The 16,203-nt window shown below is 61.1% G+C and overlaps 2 protein-coding genes across 3 annotated transcripts; one reads left to right on the top strand and one right to left on the bottom strand.

Annotated features, from left to right (window-relative positions):
- Positions 1-348: 348 nt before the first annotated feature.
- Positions 349-4,758, top strand: GAS2L2 (growth arrest specific 2 like 2). Its single transcript, XM_075113554.1, has 6 exons — positions 349-697; positions 1,343-1,581; positions 1,747-1,854; positions 2,466-2,562; positions 2,937-3,210; positions 3,844-4,758. Exons 1-6 carry the CDS (start codon positions 349-351, stop codon positions 4,589-4,591), a joined length of 1,815 nt encoding a protein of 604 aa, XP_074969655.1. The 3' UTR covers positions 4,592-4,758.
- Positions 4,759-5,629: 871 nt separating this feature from the next.
- Positions 5,630-15,062, bottom strand: RASL10B (RAS like family 10 member B). Of its 2 annotated transcripts, none has more exons than XM_075112988.1 (4): positions 14,642-15,062; positions 12,004-12,336; positions 9,177-9,221; positions 5,630-8,769 (listed from the first exon to the last, which is right to left on the bottom strand). In XM_075112988.1, exons 2-4 carry the CDS (start codon positions 12,217-12,219, stop codon positions 8,320-8,322), a joined length of 711 nt encoding a protein of 236 aa, XP_074969089.1. In that variant the 5' UTR covers positions 12,220-12,336; positions 14,642-15,062; the 3' UTR covers positions 5,630-8,319. The 2 variants fall into 2 exon arrangements, with proteins under 2 accessions (XP_074969089.1, XP_074969090.1); XM_075112989.1 differs by having other exon boundaries at positions 9,177-9,301; positions 14,642-15,043.
- Positions 15,063-16,203: the final 1,141 nt, after the last annotated feature.

Below are 16,203 nucleotides of genomic sequence, written 5' to 3'. Positions count from 1 at the left end.
AGAAGGAGACAGGCTCCTGGTGGAGGAGCAGGCATTGAACGGTTAATGGGGAGTGTTTGCAGCCAGTCCCTTGTCACCAAGGAGAAGGGTACAGCACTTGGGAAGGAAACAAAACACCCACTGCCCAGGAGGGTGATTTCCTTTCCCCAGCTGCATCGCAGCTCTTGGACCCCGAGAAGGGCTCCCGGCACTGGGAGGACGGCGTCACCATCCCGTGTGGCAGAGAGCAAGTGGTACCGGGTGAGTGTGGCTGCTGGGGAGGTGGGCTGGGGACACCGGGGCAGCTCCCCGTGTCCCCATCACCCCTTTCCCTTGGTGTTCTCTCAGTTTTATGGCAAAATGTGGGGGATGCCGGGCGCCGCGGTGCGGAGTATCCGCCCCTACAAGTCCAGCGAGCAGTACCTCTACGCTATGAAGGAGGACTTGGCTGAGTGGCTGAAGGAGTTGTACAACCTAGACATCGAGGTGGGCACCTTCGTGGAGGTGCTGGAAACAGGGGCTGTGCTCTGCTCCCACGCCAACAACATCACCCATGTGGCCAGGGAGTTTGCCCGTGCCTCCCCTGGCACGGCCTGCCACCTCCGCCTCCCCACCACTGGCGTCGCCTGCAACCTCACGGCACAGCCGGGCACCTTCCAGGCCAGGGACAATGTCTCCAACTTCATCCAGTGGTGTAGGAAGGAAATGGATATCAAAGGTAGGAAGCTGGTCACCAGCCACCCCATGTCCCTGTGTGCAATTCCCCTCCAGCTGCTCCCGGCAGCACCCCAGGTGCTCTCCCATGTGACCCCCCCCAAAGCTGCTGCCACCCTGGCATCGGGCAGCACCACAAACACAAGAAATCCCTGATCTGGGATTTCCTGCACAAGCTCCTCCAGGTTCAGCAGCAGCTTTGCAGGGTGCTGGCACAAGGCAGGTGTGTGTTCTTGGGTGCAGATATGCACTGGGCGGGGTGGCAATGGAAAGGGCATTCAATTGAAAGACATCAGGAGTGGTCTTGGCTCTGAGCAAAGGGTCTGTCACCCCATCCCCACCAGCAGCAGGTGCCTGGGAAGGGCATGGGATTGGAGAGACATGTCCCTACAACGCCCAGCCTCTGAGTTTTGTGGCTTTGGGTTGCCATGAACCAGCCATAGTGCCTTTGCATGTACATGCCCAAGGGGAAGGCTCCTCCTCGTTAATTTATCCCAACTCTTGTTGGACCCAGCTATATTCCTAGTACAATGGCTCCAGGGAATAACATCCCTTTGGGTGGATTTTGACTCCACCTGTGCCCCCCCATCCCCTTTGTCCCCATCCCTACATGCCTGCCCTGGCTCAGCCCAGCCCTGCCCTGTCCCAGATGTCCTCATGTTCGAGACAGAGGACCTGGTGCTGAGGAAGAATGAGAAGAACTTCGTGCTGTGCCTGCTGGAGCTGGCACGCCATGCCTCCCGCTTTGGCATGCACGCCCCAACCCTCGTGCAGATGGAAGAGGAGATCGAGGAGGAGATGCGCCAGGAGCTGGACCTGCCACCCGCAGACAACCCCTTGCCCCGGCCCCCCAGGAGACCACGGGACCTCCACAACCTCGACCAGATGGTATGGAGGGGCATGGAGTGGGACTGGGATGGGGATGGGGATGAGGCTGGAGTTGGGATTGGGGCTGGGGATGGCGGTAGAGTGGAGATGGAGATGGAGGTGGGGATGGCCACCCCAGGATCTTTCCCAGGAGCCCTGGCGAGGACCCATCCCTGCTGCCTGCAGGTCCAGCACCTGGTGAGCCGCTGTACCTGCCCTGTCCAGTTTCCCATGATCAAGATATCTGAAGGGAAATACCGCGTGGGTGATTCTGACACCCTCATCTTTGTCCGGGTGAGTCTGCTTCGCCCCACGCTTTTGGGGCACAGGCACCAGGAATCCTGCTCAGCTGACATGAAGCTTCTTCCATAATCCATCCCCCAAATGGGGCCAATGTGGGATTTTTTTACTGTTATGCCCAAAGCAGGGCAGCAGGGAAGCTTAGTCCTGCAGTATGTGATTGCATGGCTGTAACATCCATGTGTATGGGCCAAAACCTGCCATCCCACACCAAGTCAGAGCCAGGTCTTAACCAGCAATGGGAACACTGGAGTGCTCGGTCCCTGCCTGGATCCATCCCTAAGCCTGGTCTCCCCAAAGGGCTCAGCACATGATGGTGGAGAGGAGTTTTCCAAAGGCTCCCCAGGGTGATGAAATGTGCCTGTTGGGATGTCAGCAGGAGCTGAGATCCTCCTTGCCTCAGTGGTGCTCAGCTGGGGCTGATACTGTCTTTGGGAGACCTGGTGGCACTCAGGGCAAGCCCACAGGTCTCAAGCTCCAGAGGACGAAGCCTGGATGAGTATGTCACCCCAGGCTGCCTGAAAAGGGGCGGGGGTGGGGTGGGCGGGTCCTGGGTTCATCACACACACCTCTCCAGGCCTCATGGCGTGTGGCATCCTGTGCAGATCCTGCGGGAGCACGTCATGGTGCGGGTCGGGGGCGGCTGGGACACACTGGAGCACTACCTGGACAAGCACGACCCGTGCCGCTGCACCTCGCTCTGTGAGTCCCCACATCCCCAAAACCCATGGCTCTGCCCCATGGCTGGGGTGGGGGGGGGGCGGGGGGTGTCTGTCCTGGGTCTCGCTGCTTCTGGGGCCGTTTGCAGGAGCCGGAGGCCTCCTTGCTGCGATGCCTCAGTGCTCTGCTGGGGAGTGTTTGGGTTTGGGGACTCTCTTTGGCTTTGGTGGCCACTAGAGGTCACGGCAGACTTTCGGATGGAGCCGGACCCCAAAAGCCCGTTTGCAGGGAGTGCAGCTTTGCACCAGCGTCCCCAGGGTGGGCCTGGATGCTGAGCAACGACTGGGTGGGCTGCACCCGGGTGTAGGTGCAATGGGCAGGGGTGCTGAGCCACGCCCCCCCCATTTTCCCTGCAGCTCACAAACAAGCCTGGAAAACCAGGAGCCCCCAGCAGCAAGTACAGCATGAGATCTGGCTGTGCCCAGCCTCGAAGGCAGCTGCTCGCAGCCAGCCCCAGCCCACGCTGCTGGTCAACCGCTCGCAGAGCCCCCTGCCCCCCGTCGCCTGGGGGTCCCGTGCTCCCCCCAGCCCCCGGCCCCCTGCCACCCCCTTGCCGGATGGCTCGGGTCGCCCGCTGGGTGTCAGCCCTTGCCGGGAGCCGGCACAGCCCCAGAGGGTCCCTTCAGGCAGGTAAGCAGTGCAGAGATGCTTCGTGCCCCAAACCACCTGGTTTCAGAGCAGTTTTCCCCACATATCTGTATTTCTTTTCCCTCCCTTCCAGAATTGCCCAGCACCAGGCTGGATTGAGGGGGAAGCAGCAGCTCCCTGCCCCTCTCCTCTCTCTCCTTGCAGGATGCAGGAGCCACCGGCTGCCCCTTTGGGGAGGCAGGTGCCACCATCCAGGTCACCTGCTCAACTCAGCTCCCATGGGCATGGGGTGATGTGCCGAGCACCCACCCCTTCCCAGCTGGTCCCCGGCACACAGGACAGAGTGGGGGTCTCCAAGGAGCTGCGTGGGGGCACTCCAGGGAAAACCCCTGCAGCACCAGCACGGGGCAGGTCCACAGCACCCAGCAGCCAGGTGACACCAGCACCTCGAAAAAGCACCCAGCAAAGAGGCAAATCATCTGTAGCGGCTGTCAGGCCACAGGAAGGGGGGGGTCCCACCAAGGTGACACCCCGTGGCCCCAGCCCCATCAAAGTCTGTGCTACTTCCCCACACCAGGATAGCCGGAGAGACTCACAGAACCAGAAAACCCCACGGGAAGGCAGCCGGGGAGCCCTTGGCCGGGGTCAACCGCCATCACCCCGAAATTCCTCCAGCCAGCCTCCAAAACAGGACAGCAGTGTTAAACCCTCCACCAAACCCAGCCCGGCCATCTGCCAGCCCCACATTCCTCTGGCCCATTTTGCAGATGGGTGCAAGGTCTGTGCTGCTGGGGGAGACCCCCAGGGGACCCGGCAGTGCCATCCAGACACAAGCCCAAGGGCTGTGGGTGCCGAGGGCCCCGGAATGCCGGCAGATGAGCTGGTGGGAGCCTGTGGCCCTGGTGGGGGGTGCAAGGAGCTCCAGGGTTGCTGGGGGCACGGGCAGCCCCCCAGCTACAGCAGGGTGGTGGAGGAGCTCTCCCATGGGTGGCAGCCCCTGCGCCCCATGGGGCTGGGGAGCTGGGTCCCCAAAATGCACCCACGAGCCGCCCCGCAGTGCACCGCCCTCCTGACTGGTGGGGAGGTGGAGGGGCTGGAAGTGGGTGTCCAGACCCCACAGGGTCCCAGGGCCAGCAATGTCCCCAAGCCCCGGCGGTGCCTGAAGAAACCTGAGCGCGTGCCCTCCATCTACAAGCTGAAGCTGCGGCCCAAGGTGCGCCCCCGGAGGGACCACAGACCAGGCAAGCGCCCCTCGCGCATCCCTACCCCGCTGGGGCAGCGCCCACCCGCCCCCCGGAGCCAGCATCGCCCACCGGGGCCGCCCCAGCACCCCCAGCCCGGCAGCACCCACCCGGGGACCAAGCCCTTGCCAGCCGACAGCAGTGCCTGGCTGACCGAGGACGACGAGGAGGCATGGGTCTGACCCGCCCCATCCTAAGCTTCAGTGGGGATGCACCCCTCACTCATTTGAAGGTGGGAGCGATGCTGAAGCTGGAGCCTGAGGTTGGCACGGGTAGTGCGATAGATTTGCTCCACGGCAACCCGGGGGCATCCCCCCATTGCTCTGTGGAGCTGCACGCCCTCCTTCCCCGTGAGGCTTTTTCTTTTTTGGACTGGTAATTCTCCTCCTAAACAGGCACTTTTGTACTGGTTTGGGTGGAAAAATCCAGCCCCAAATTGAGAAAACGGGGCACTTTCTGTAGGAAAGAGGGGTGTAGCCCGTCCCTATGGTGTCCCCCTGAAAGCAGGGACACTCCGCACCTGGTATCCAAGTATGAAAACCATCTCATACCTCCATCTTCCCCGTCTGCACAACGGGACTAATGATCCTCATGTCTTACAGCACCGAGAGCCTTAATGAGTGTTTGAGTCACTCAGGTCGGGTCGGGGGGGTCACAGGAGATGACCCTTGCTGCGCCCCATGGGCTTTCTTAGGGGCGAAGGTGGGAGACCCAGGGCAGGGGGGCAGTGATGCTCAGGGTGATGGCTGTCACCAAGGCTCACTGCAGGCACCACCACTCTCCTGAGCCTGCAGCCATGGACCCGGCGATATCGTTCGTGCAATAGAGATATACCAAAGCTCTTCTGTTTCAGCATCTTTTCTGCGTGGGTGGGGAGGGAGAGAGGATAATCCTGTTGGAGGGGTCATGGCTGGTGAAGAGAATTCATGCTGCCAGTCTGCTGTCTGTGTGCACGGCAAACATCCCTCCCAAGAGCCCCCCAGGGACCAGGAGAGCCCACCTTCCAAGAGAGGATGAAGCCGGACCCATACCCCTGCAGAGGAGCAGCAAGGGAGAGAGCTGGGGCCCTGTGGATGCAAAACCTGCTTGCAGAAATACCCTTTTTGCAGGGGAGAAACAAATTCCCCCAGTCTGGATCATTAGCTCCTGCAGAAAGGCTGGGAGAGTGGCAGTGGGGCGGCGAATAATCTGGTGCCATGGGCAAAGAGCAGCGAGGCAGGTACAGAACAAGGGGGGACAGACCTGATTTTTAATTCAATTTCAAAGAAGGGGGTGCAGGGTATTACAGGTGGTGTAGACACCTCATGAGTCTCCAACAAGAAGTCCGGGGGGAAAGGAAAGCCAAGTCAAGGCAACCAGGACACTCACCGGGGCAGGAGGAGGAGGAGAGGGAAGCATCCTCGCTAGGGCTGGACAGAACCCAGGCATCGCTTCCTGCGGCACTGTGCACGGGGGCAGAGACCCAGCACTGCCCTGGGGACAGCAGTGGGGACATCCTCAGCCTCTCCCAGGCTCAGGAGCAGGTTATCTTTAGCAGGACCAGGGTGGCATTGGGCGAGCGGTAACACTTTGTACTGAAGTTACGAGTAGGGGCAAGGCGTGGGTCGGATGTAGCTGCTGCTGTGCTCCTGGCTGCTCTGTTCCCCACGAGTCTGGCCACGCACCGGACTCTCCTGCCCCAGTTTCCCTGCCTGTAACCAGCAGGTACCACCGCCTACCCCTTCCTGAGCTCTTGGGAAAGGAGCTTTTTGTAGCCCTCTTTTTTCTTGGGAGCTGGGAAAAGCTGTCGAAGCAGTGAGAGTTCTTATTACTAATATAACTTTCTCTGTCTATAAAGTACAATAGAATATAACAATATTTATAACATTTTTTTTTTCCAAAATACTAAATAGATGCTATAAAAACCTGTAACTAATTGTGCTATAAACTGCAGGCTACAGGGTTATAACAAACAATGTATTGGCTTAGTTGTTGATATGTGTACATTGGAGCACTTTATAAATGCTTTATTGTTAGCATTTACCAAGGAGTTTCCTTCTCAAACAATTTGGAGGGATAAAGCTAGCCAGAGACCGATAACATGGACTTAAACGTGTTAATAAATCCTGATGAGATGGGGTTTGGGGCGGTGGGGCCGGTGGCAAAGCCCACTAGGTTTGCCATGAAGGCAAGAGGTGGAGATGAGTGCCGCTGCCCTTCCCTGCCCAGGGCTCTTGCAGCCACCTGAGACAGACCCGTGTCCCCCCACCACCTTTTCTCTTTTTTTCCTTCCCCCCCCCCGTTGGGAGCAAGGGGAATGGGGTTTGGCTCCCAAAGCGGCTGCTGGGGGTGGGGCTGGAGGAGCAGGGTGACCCCCAACCCCGCGGCATTGGGGCTGCAGGGCAGCGCGTGGCCTGGCAGCGGGGACGGGGCAGCGGCACACACTGTGCCGGAGTTCAGCTGGACCTACTCTTAACAGAAAGTGTCACCAAGAGCACAGCGGTGCTTCTGTCAGATGGAAACCTGACCGCGGGGAAAGAGATGGGGCCAGCACCCTTTGCTTTATTGCCCAGAGCGGCGCTGAATACCTGCAACCCCTTGTTACACCAGAAATCACTGAGATGGTTTTGCTGGAGGATGGGCCAGCCTCAGATCCTGCCTCGGGGGGCAAAGACAGCCTTTCCCCGTGTCTCACAGGGAGCAGCCAAGAAGGAAGGAACCATGACCCCCCTCGGCCTCTTGCTCACCCTTTGCTGGCACACCACCCTGACACCGTTCGCAATGCAGGCTGTGCTTTGCCACCCGCCCTGCAGGACAAGACACAGCTGAGCTGCAAGTCTGGTGCAAAAACAAGACCAAAGATCAAAAAAGAATTTAAAAAAAAAAAGTGGGGGTCTCACTTTCCTATTAGGGATGTGCACAGAATTAAGAAAGAAAACGAATGCAACTGGAAATGCAACTCCAGCTCCTTGTTGCTTCAGAGGCTGCCTTCGCACCGTCACCATTTCACATGGATGGAGGCGAGCATCGCATGGGAAAGCCCAGGGCAGGTCAGATCTGCCCCACGGCTCTGCTGGCAGGGCGCAATGGCACGGGGGGGCTGCCTGCCTGCGGGATGCCAGAGGTTTGGGTCGGAGCCGTGCAAAGCTGGTCGCCCGCTGAGCCTAGGACAAGAGGTAGCAGAGGGGTGACCTGCCCGGCAAGGAGTGTTTTGAGATTATTTGGTGGTCGACAGGCTGGTGGGGGAGGACAAGCCTTCCTTGGCTGAACTGGAGCAGAACGGGGACTCAAAGCCCCGGGGAAGCAGCACCCGGCACCCCGTGGGGGGATGTAAGGGGCAGGATGAGAGCTTTGTTATTTTTTTTTTCCCCTTTCTTACTTTCATCCAGAAATTCTGCCTGGAAATCTGACCCAACCAAGCCAAAAGAAAGCCCGTGTAACCTGGCCTTTTGCCAGAGGCTGCTCTGCCCTCTGAGGGGAGAAGCCTCAGCTCTGTGGGGAAGAAAATGGGACACCTGGCTCCACCACGCCCCAGAGATGGAGCCACCCCCGGCACATCGGGCCACAGGCGCTGGGCAATTTTCTACCAGGGGGCAGGTGATGCCAGGCAGCAGCAAGCATTGCCCCTACGATGCCAGGGCAGGAGCTGGCAAGGATGGACCTGACAGCCAACCTCTGGGCATCATCTGAAGCATCTCCTCCACCCTCCCGGTGCCACACAGCCTTCCAGGAGTGGCAGAGACACAAACGCCCATGGACAGCTTTGGCCCTGAGCACCGGAGGCTTGGGGAGTGCTTGGGGGTTTAGCAGAGGTCCCCCCTCACCCATCGCTACCTCCAGGCAGCCTGGCCACCCGGCCACCCACTCTGAGCCACCGGTGGCCACTGCATCACCCTGCCCAGCACCACTCAAGGTGCAACGTCCCCACACCTCACCACAGGGTGCCAGCGCCGGCGGGGAAGCAAACCCCGAGGTGCCTCTGGCACAACTCCCACCGCGGCATCACCTCCTCCGAAAGCGGTGACGCCAGCGCTCGCCGGGGAGCTGCAGTCCCCGAGGGTGGGTGGCCACGGGGACATGGCTGGGGGGGGTCTGTTGGGACGGGGGGGCTCACATGATGGTGCATCGGTTCCTGCGCAGGGCGCCCTGGAAGCGGATGGTGGTGTGGACGTGCTTGCAGCGGGCGCAGCCCACGCTCTTCAGGAGCTCGCTGAAGAGCAGCAGGATGTGCCAGTTGTACTTGGCCGAGCACTCGATGTAGCCACACTTCCATGTCTTCTTCACCAGGTTGGAAACGTTCCAGCGCGGGATCACCCGGCCCCGCTGCAGGTCCCGCTTGTTGCCCACGATGATGATGGGCGTCTCTGAAGTGCCGATGACCCTGATGAGGGCAGGCGGTGAGGGACGACAGAAGGAGACGGGGCACAGCATGATGATGGACTGACCCACAGACACCAACCCATCCCAAACCAGCAGCTGGCTTTGGCTTGCCAAGAGGGACGTGCCTCCTCTTGGTCTGTCCCCTCGTCCCTCTTTGTGGCCAGCCACCTGGCTTGCCAGCCCGTTGCTTTCCCAGGGATGGCTGCCCTCCCCTACAGGGGTCCTGCTCCTTTCCCTGCCCTTGGGTCCAGTTTTGCTTTTGTTTATGGCTCCCAGCCCTGCAAAGGGGCTTTGCCCCAGTCTCTAATAGCTCATCTCCGATATCAAGAGCAGGGGAGTGCTGGGGAGAGCCGTACCACCCCGCCAGGAGCTGTGGGGAGATGCATCCACTAGCAAAGTAGTCCCTACCTCGTTTCCAGGATCTGCTGGCGGATGGTTTTGATGTACTCGAAGCTGTCAAAGCAACAGATGTCATAGACCAGGATGTAGGCATGGACGCTCCGGAGCCCCCTGCAACACACGTCCGCCCACTCCTGCAAGGTGCAGAGAGGGATCAATCCTGGCTCAGTCCCATCGCCATGCCCGGGGGATGCCCTGCACTGCTTTGGGGCCAGGCACACCAAGGAGACTGCATAGCAGCCGTGTAGCAAGGGGGCTGCATGCTCTCCCGTCCTGCCACCCAGCACCCAGCTCACCTCTGCTTTGCCCCGACCCATCCCTGCGATGGCTGCATCAAGCCCCCTGTAGCCCTTCAGCATTCCCCCCAAGTCTCTGGAGATCCTTTATCCCCCTTGTTAATCAAGAGGAGAGATAATGGGATCTGTCAGCCCCAGTTCCACTCTTGAGCAAGGATTACAGCCTGCCTAACATCTGTCTAATGCATGGTGATCTAGAGGTGAGCTAGGAGCAGGGCTGAATGCAGCCACTTGCCCTGGATTTAAAAGCTTCACCCTCCAGAGCTGCTAATTAGGTGTGTTAATTAGTGATGCACCCTGGTTTTCAGGCAGGGTGGGTGAGGAAGATGCTGAGGGTTGAGTAGAGCTGCCCCTGCCCCTGCCCCTGCCCCTGCCCCTGCCCCTGCCCCTGCCCCTGCCCCTGCCCCTGCCCCTGCCCGGCTGGGGATGATGAACCAGCAGCAATGTGGGTCAGAGGGGGAAGGTGATGGGGAGGACATGGGGACAAGAAAGGAGCAGTGGCTGTTTGGGAGAGGGGGGCTGCAAGAGTAAGACTGGGAGCTGAGTCAGAGGCTATCCAGGGTGGCCTCTCCACAGTCCAACATTGGAGCTGTAAGGAACACATGTTGTTTGGAAAACTTTGGATTTCCAGGAATAACAGGAATTTTTTTCCGTCCTATAGAAGTGAATCTGCCCCACTTCCAGACACTTTCCCAGTCCTGCAGTGATACCAAGGCTGCAGTGACACTGGGGAATGGCAGCCCACGCAGGCAACACCGCAAACCCTCCTGAGAGCAACTGGAGAGGAGAAAGATGCACCAAAGAGGAAAGGCACCACTTCTCCCCGAGGAAAACTCTTCAGTACTGTGAATCATCCCTTTCTGAGTTTATCATCTGAATGAGGCAAAATGAGGAGACCTAGGACCAAAGCAAAATGGGAAAAGGAAAGTTTTGGGTGCGGGTTGGTCTCCGTTGTGGGCTGCAGCACAGGAAGGAGCTGGGAGCAAGCGGCATGACATAGCCCCTCTCCCGTCCTCGGAGGGGAGGTGATGATTTGTAGCTCTGCAGTGTTGGGGAGATGCAGGTGGATGAAGCGGCAGTGTCTCAGGTTACTTTGAGTCCTGATACACCTGGGAGATCAATAAATTGCAGCTCTGTCACCATGCTGGGGTGCAGCTTGCTCTGGCACCGTGATGTCGGGATGGTTTTCCCTGCGTGGGGCAGGTTTCCCGGGATGCTTGGGGCTGGAGGAGGGCTGCATTGTGCATCCCGCCTGGCCCCATGTAGGAGTGGGACACCAGGGAGCCGCCAGCCCCAGCTCCTCTCCCAGGACATTGCCACAGGTGTGCTGCTCCCAGGCACGGAGCAGAGCTCAGTGATGCTTCCCAGCAGACAGAGTCGTATCCCCCACTGTGGTCCTCTCCTTTCCCCTCGGAGCCATCCCTCTGACCATCCTCTCTTCCCTGGAAACATCCATCTGTTCCCACTGGCCGCCTCCTCTTGAGCACAGCAAGGCAGGGAGTTAATCGAGTGTTAGCGGTGGCTACCGTGTCAGTAAATTGCCCTTTGCTATTTTGGGCTGTCTCTCATGCCGACCTTTTGTTCCCTGCACACACAGATTAATTTTTAAACCTCCTCCTCACCCCCAGAGTGCTCGCTTCGCCTCCTGCCCAACAGCACAGGGGAAACTTGGAGCACTACAAGGTCCCCGTCGGGCATGGGAGCAATATAAGTATATGATTAAAAATACAAGAGATCCCCGCTCCTGCGGAGGTGCCCCCAGCGGTGGCATTGCCCTCTGGCTGGCCTGTGCCCATGGCTGGGCACCTCCAGCTCCTTCCCCTGCAGCTGTGGCACAACTTGTGGCCCTGGGACGGAGTTACGGCATGAGCTTAAATCCCTCTTTCCCCATTAAACCTCCTCAGAGCAGTTGGCACTGGTGACAATGCTTTCCAACCCCACACTGCCTTTTGGGGCTGTTTTGGTGGCACTTGAGAGGGCTGGGGGTTGAGGAGGAGCTGGTGGGCTCAGCACTCCGGGGACAAGCCCAGGCAATGCTGGAGGGGTGATGGCTACCCCAGGAGGGAACGAGCAGCCCTACACCTGCCTCAGGCAGTGGGTGCAGGTGGTCTGGCCCTCCAGGAACCCCTGTTTTTCACCTGAATGCTCTGGCTGTGCTCCCCCAGCCCTTTGCTGGCGCTGGCTCTGACAGCCATGGAACAGGACCCCAGTGCTCTGGGATCCACCACCCAGCTGGGTGGGATTATGGGCACCACCAAAGCCACGGTCCTCAGAGTGGGATGCCGTTCCTCCATCATTTGCTGTCATTTTATGTGAAAAAGCTTTAAAACACACTTTATCCTGGGCCCGCTCAGCCAGTAGCCATGAGGATGCAATCTCTGGCACTGGCTTTTAGCAAGCAAACCCTGACATGGAGGGAGAAGCATCCCCTGAAGAGGAGGAACCAGGACCCCACAGGGTTTCACAGTTAAACACCACTGAGGTCACTGGAGACCCCACAATGTGGGGGTCCCATCGTACCAAGCCAGGTGCACCCCTACCTGCAGGGTGTTGACAGGGAAGGCGGTGATGGGGGGGAAGTCCATGATCTGCAGGTCGTGGACGTGGCCGTTCATGACGACAGCGGGCAGGTAGACGCGGCGGGCCGTGGTGGGCACGCAGACCTCGCTGAACTCGTTGTAGAGGAACTGCCGGACTATGGCACTCTTGCCCACGCCCTGGGCTCCCAGTACGGCGATCTTGAACGTTGCCACCATGCCGCCGTGCGCCGGCCACTGCCCTGGTACTGCCCCTGCGGTGCCGAGGCTGCATATTCCCGCGCAGGGGGCCTCAGCCCCATTCAGGATGCATTTCCCCTCTGGGACAGCCCGTCACTGCAAGGCCAAGGAGAAGCTAGTCAGATCCCGGAGACACCCAGGCAGACCCCACTTATTGCTTCAGACAATATTTTCCCAAGTAGAAGACCAGGGAAATGGGTTATGTCTGTCCTTGGGGAGCAGGAACATCCCCTGGGGCTGGGTGATACCTCCAGCAGCAGCCTCAGCACTACGAGACCCCAGTGTCCCCCTCAGAGGCTCCACCCTGTAGAGCCAAGGAGAGCCAGGATTTGAGTGAACTTTGTCCCAGGAAGGTTCTTACAGGCACATTCAGCCCTTTTGGTACCAGAGCAAGGAATCCTCCAGGAAAGGGGCTGTCTGCAGCTCAGGGTTTGCCCAGCCCTGGCAGCACCGGGGTCCTGGGCTGTGCTGGGGACTTTTCCCATAGCACCCACAGGGACCGCCACCAGCTGCTGCATCCCAGCACTGCCCCAAGCCGGGGAATCCATCTTCCCTCCGCTTGGACAGCCAGAATTGCCTTTTGCTGGGGCGAGGGGGAGATTGCTCTGCGCCTGCGAGCGACAGCTTTAATGTTTAATTTCAGGCTTTGAGCGTTTTGGCAATTAACTTGATGGAGGCTAATTTCCGAGCCAGCTGACAGGGTGAGCCCACAAGCCGCTGGCACACGTGCTGAGGCTGGAGGGGCCTTGGGGCAGGGCCACATGTGTGGCGGAACATGGGGTGATAAACCATGCACGAGGTTGCAAGAGCTGAGACCGCAGAGTCCGAATGCCTGCTGGCACCAGGTTCCTGACCAGGAGCTGCAATGGAAACAGCAAGGGTGAGGGGCTGGGTCCCACTTCTGCTCACTCCCGTCACTAGGAAGCTGCTTGTGCTTCATCCCAAAGTGAGGATGCTCTTACCAATTTGTGATGTTCTCGTCCGTTTTCCTGAAAAACCATCCCCAAAGCACAGGGCAGCAGTCCCTGAGCTGGCAGAAAGCAGCAGATTCAAACCACCGTCCTGCATGTTTGATGGAGGTTATTTGCCCCAGGGAGAGCCCAGCTGTGGAGGTCCCCACTGCCGAGTGCCGGGGAGGCCCGGCTTCCCATGGTCCCTCAAGCGGAGCCGTAGCTTACACCATCCTCACCCTCCTCAGCACGGGACTGGGGGCTGGCAGGGCCTGATCCAGCCCCAGGGCAGCAGGCGGGTTTGTGTCCCGGACTGGGGACCATGACACGCTATGCTGCTGGGACCATCCCCTGGGGTGCCGACTGCCCTCGGGGACCTGCTCGCCGCAGCCCTGGCAGTGGGAGTGTTTCTGTGCCACATGCAGGGAAATGGGGGGGTGCAGGACCCCCCACACGCAGCCCTGCCATGGCCTTTCTCGACCAGCAGAAAGCACTGTCATTGCAAGCCCTGGGGGGGCCACTCTGCCGCAGGGACAACCCCGTCCCCACAAACCCTTCCTCCTCACAGAAGCAACCCCAGCTCCTCTGCGGGGCTGGAGGGTGATGGAGCGACACAGCCAGAGACCCAGCACCTGCAGGGCTGCCCTGACCTGCAGAGGGCTGAGCCCTGCTGTGCCACCCCAAAAACCCTGTCCCCCTCCCGGCTGGCACACAGGGACCGTGCATGGGGAAAGCTAGCTCATGGGCCCCAGAAAGCAGGCTTGCACCCTGAAGTGTCAGAGGCCGACCTGATGGCTCCCGGCCCCATGAGCATCTCACCCCAGCGTGCCACCGTGGGAAAGTGAGGCGTGGAGGGGGGAATGCAGCAGGGCGGCCCCGCGGTGGAGTGGCAGAGTGGGGACCAGCCGGGGGTGGCCCAGGAGCTCAGCGCAAGGCCGAGCTTAGCGGGTTGCAGGGCCGGGTGGAGGCTGGCAGGGTCCCCCGGGAAGGATGCCCCGGGCCCCGGCGCGACCTTGGGCACCCCGCCGCCACCCGCAGCCGCCACCCCGCGACGCCGGGGGCAGCCGGGGAAGCAAGGCCTGACCCCCCGCCGCCCCCACCCCCCCACCCCCCGCTGGGCGGGGGCAGCATCCCGCATCCCGGCATCCCGCATCCCTCCCCGATCCTCCCGGGGGGATGCTCTCGCCACGGCGGGCAGCGCAACATCCCCGGCACCGGCCCGCGGGGGGGTGCTGGGGCTGGACGAGGTCGGGGGAGAGCCAGGGGGCAACGACACGCACCCCCCCAGGCCGGCGGGGGGTGGGGGGGGGGAGAGGGAAGCACCGGCGCTCAACTTTCGCTGGGGACCCCCCGCTCCCTGCCCCGTTGTCCCGGGGTGTGTGTCCCCAACCCGGCCCTGCCCAGCGGCAACTTTGCCCCCCGTCCCCCCCTTCCCGGCGAGGCCGCCCTACCTTGCAGCGGCGGCCCGGGCCGGCGGCGCCCCGGCGGGCGGCGGAGCCATGCGGCGAGCCCGGTGCGGGGCGGGCGGCCCCGCTGCAGAGCCCCGGCCCGGCCCGGCCCGGCCCCCGCCCGGCGCGGCGCTACCGAGGGGCCGGGCGGCGGCGGGGGGCGCCGGGCGGGGGGAGCCGGGCCGGGGCGCGGGGCGGGCGGTGGCCGGGAGGGACGGAGGCAGGCGGTGGCGGGGAGGGATGGAGGCAGGCGCTGCTCAGGCAGGGAGGCAGCGCCCGCGGGGGGGAATGGAGGCAGTGCCCGGGGAGGGATGCAGGGAATGCCCGGGCGGGGAGGCAGGCAGCGCCTGGGGAGGGAGGCAGGCGCTGCTCAGGCAGGGAGGCAGGCAGTGGTGCCCGGGGAGGGATGCAGGCAGCGCCAGGGAGGGAAGCAGGCTCTGCCCGGGCGTGGATGCAGGGGATGCCCGGGGAGGGATGCACGCAGTGCCCGGGAGAGAAGGAGGCAGCGCTCGGGAAAGGAGGCAGGGAATGCCCAGACCGAGTCGCGGGAAGCCATGAGGGACACCGGCTTCTCTCGGGGCTCGAGGGGGTGGGGGGTGCCGATGGGAAAAGACCCTCCCACGTCCCCCCTGCTGTGTGCTGGGTGCAACCCCGTCACCCCTTCCCTCCCCGCAGCCCAGCAGCGTCTGCGCCCTCATGCCCACCCCGTGGGAGCCCCCTGAGGCCAGACTCCTTTAGGGAGGAGGGTAGAACCCCCCCAGGGAGCTTTTCCCTCCTCTGACACTGCTGCTCGGTATGCTCTCGGGCACATCACTTCACCTCCCTGCTGTGCCAGCCCCCTGGTCCAGCTGGCAGGGCTGGAGGTTTCTCGGTGCCCGCTCTCAGTCCAGCGCGGTGCCAGGCCCCACCAAGGGAGGGACACTTCTGTTGCAGTGTCGGCGTTTTTGGGACACCCCGCACTGAGCATTTCCCCACACAGCAGATAGTGATGAAGATGCTGGTTGCACCGCCAGCAAGCGTGGTCCAGGCCTCTGTGACACACTGCCAATGGACTCCCTGTTCCTCGAAGCAGACCCCGAACCCTGTTCCAGCTCACAGTGACACCAGTGAGCACTGGGGGGTCTCTGTGGGTCTGGCTGCAATCACGCAGGCTTGACTGAGCCTGAACACTGGCCCTGGCCCAGCCAGGCTCCCCCAGCCTCGTCAGCACCTTTGGCCGAGAAAAACATAATCTCTGGGGACTCCTCTCCAGGGTGAGGAGTGGGTACAGGTGGAAACACATTGCCATATCCTTCCTGGGGGAAAAGGGGATGGCAGACACAAGCCCATGGCTCAGGGGGACACGGGCAGCTGGCAAAATATGGGACAGCCTTTGTGCCACTCTGCACCAAGGCTGGGGCTGAGATCAGCACCAGGCAAAGGGACCAGAGCCCCTTTTCGGTGTCTCACGTTACACCCAGGCTTTCAGAGGTTTGGGGCTTATTTCCCTGCAGAGCTGCCTGATGCTCGCAGCTAGGGAAATATTTAGGTTTCCCTGGGGGTTATTACCAGCCCTAAATGCTGCT

Source organism: Phalacrocorax aristotelis, chromosome 18 (genome assembly GCF_949628215.1).
Source record: "Phalacrocorax aristotelis chromosome 18, bGulAri2.1, whole genome shotgun sequence".
NCBI lineage: Eukaryota > Metazoa > Chordata > Aves > Suliformes > Phalacrocoracidae > Phalacrocorax > Phalacrocorax aristotelis.
Note: the sequence above shows the minus strand (reverse complement) of the source record. Positions and strands in the feature narration are given on the sequence as shown.

What these genes read in the sequence shown, in the direction of transcription:
- GAS2L2 (XM_075113554.1), top strand. Translation starts at nt 349, where the DNA reads ATGCCGGGCGCCGCGGTGCGGAGTATCCGCCCCTACAAGTCCAGCGAG. An exon ending in TCCACAACCTCGACCAGATG is followed by an intron (nt 1,582 to 1,746) that starts GTATGGAGGGGC and finishes TGCTGCCTGCAG; the next exon opens with GTCCAGCACCTGGTGAGCCG. An exon ending in CAGAGGGTCCCTTCAGGCAG is followed by an intron (nt 3,211 to 3,843) that starts GTAAGCAGTGCA and finishes AAATTCCTCCAG; the next exon opens with CCAGCCTCCAAAACAGGACA.
- RASL10B (XM_075112988.1), bottom strand. Translation starts at nt 12,219, where the DNA reads ATGGTGGCAACGTTCAAGATCGCCGTACTGGGAGCCCAGGGCGTGGGC. An exon ending in TCCCTGTCAACACCCTGCAG is followed by an intron (nt 9,222 to 12,003) that starts GTAGGGGTGCAC and finishes TTGCTTTGACAG; the next exon opens with CTTCGAGTACATCAAAACCA. An exon ending in CAGCAGATCCTGGAAACGAG is followed by an intron (nt 8,770 to 9,176) that starts GTAGGGACTACT and finishes TGCCCTCATCAG; the next exon opens with GGTCATCGGCACTTCAGAGA.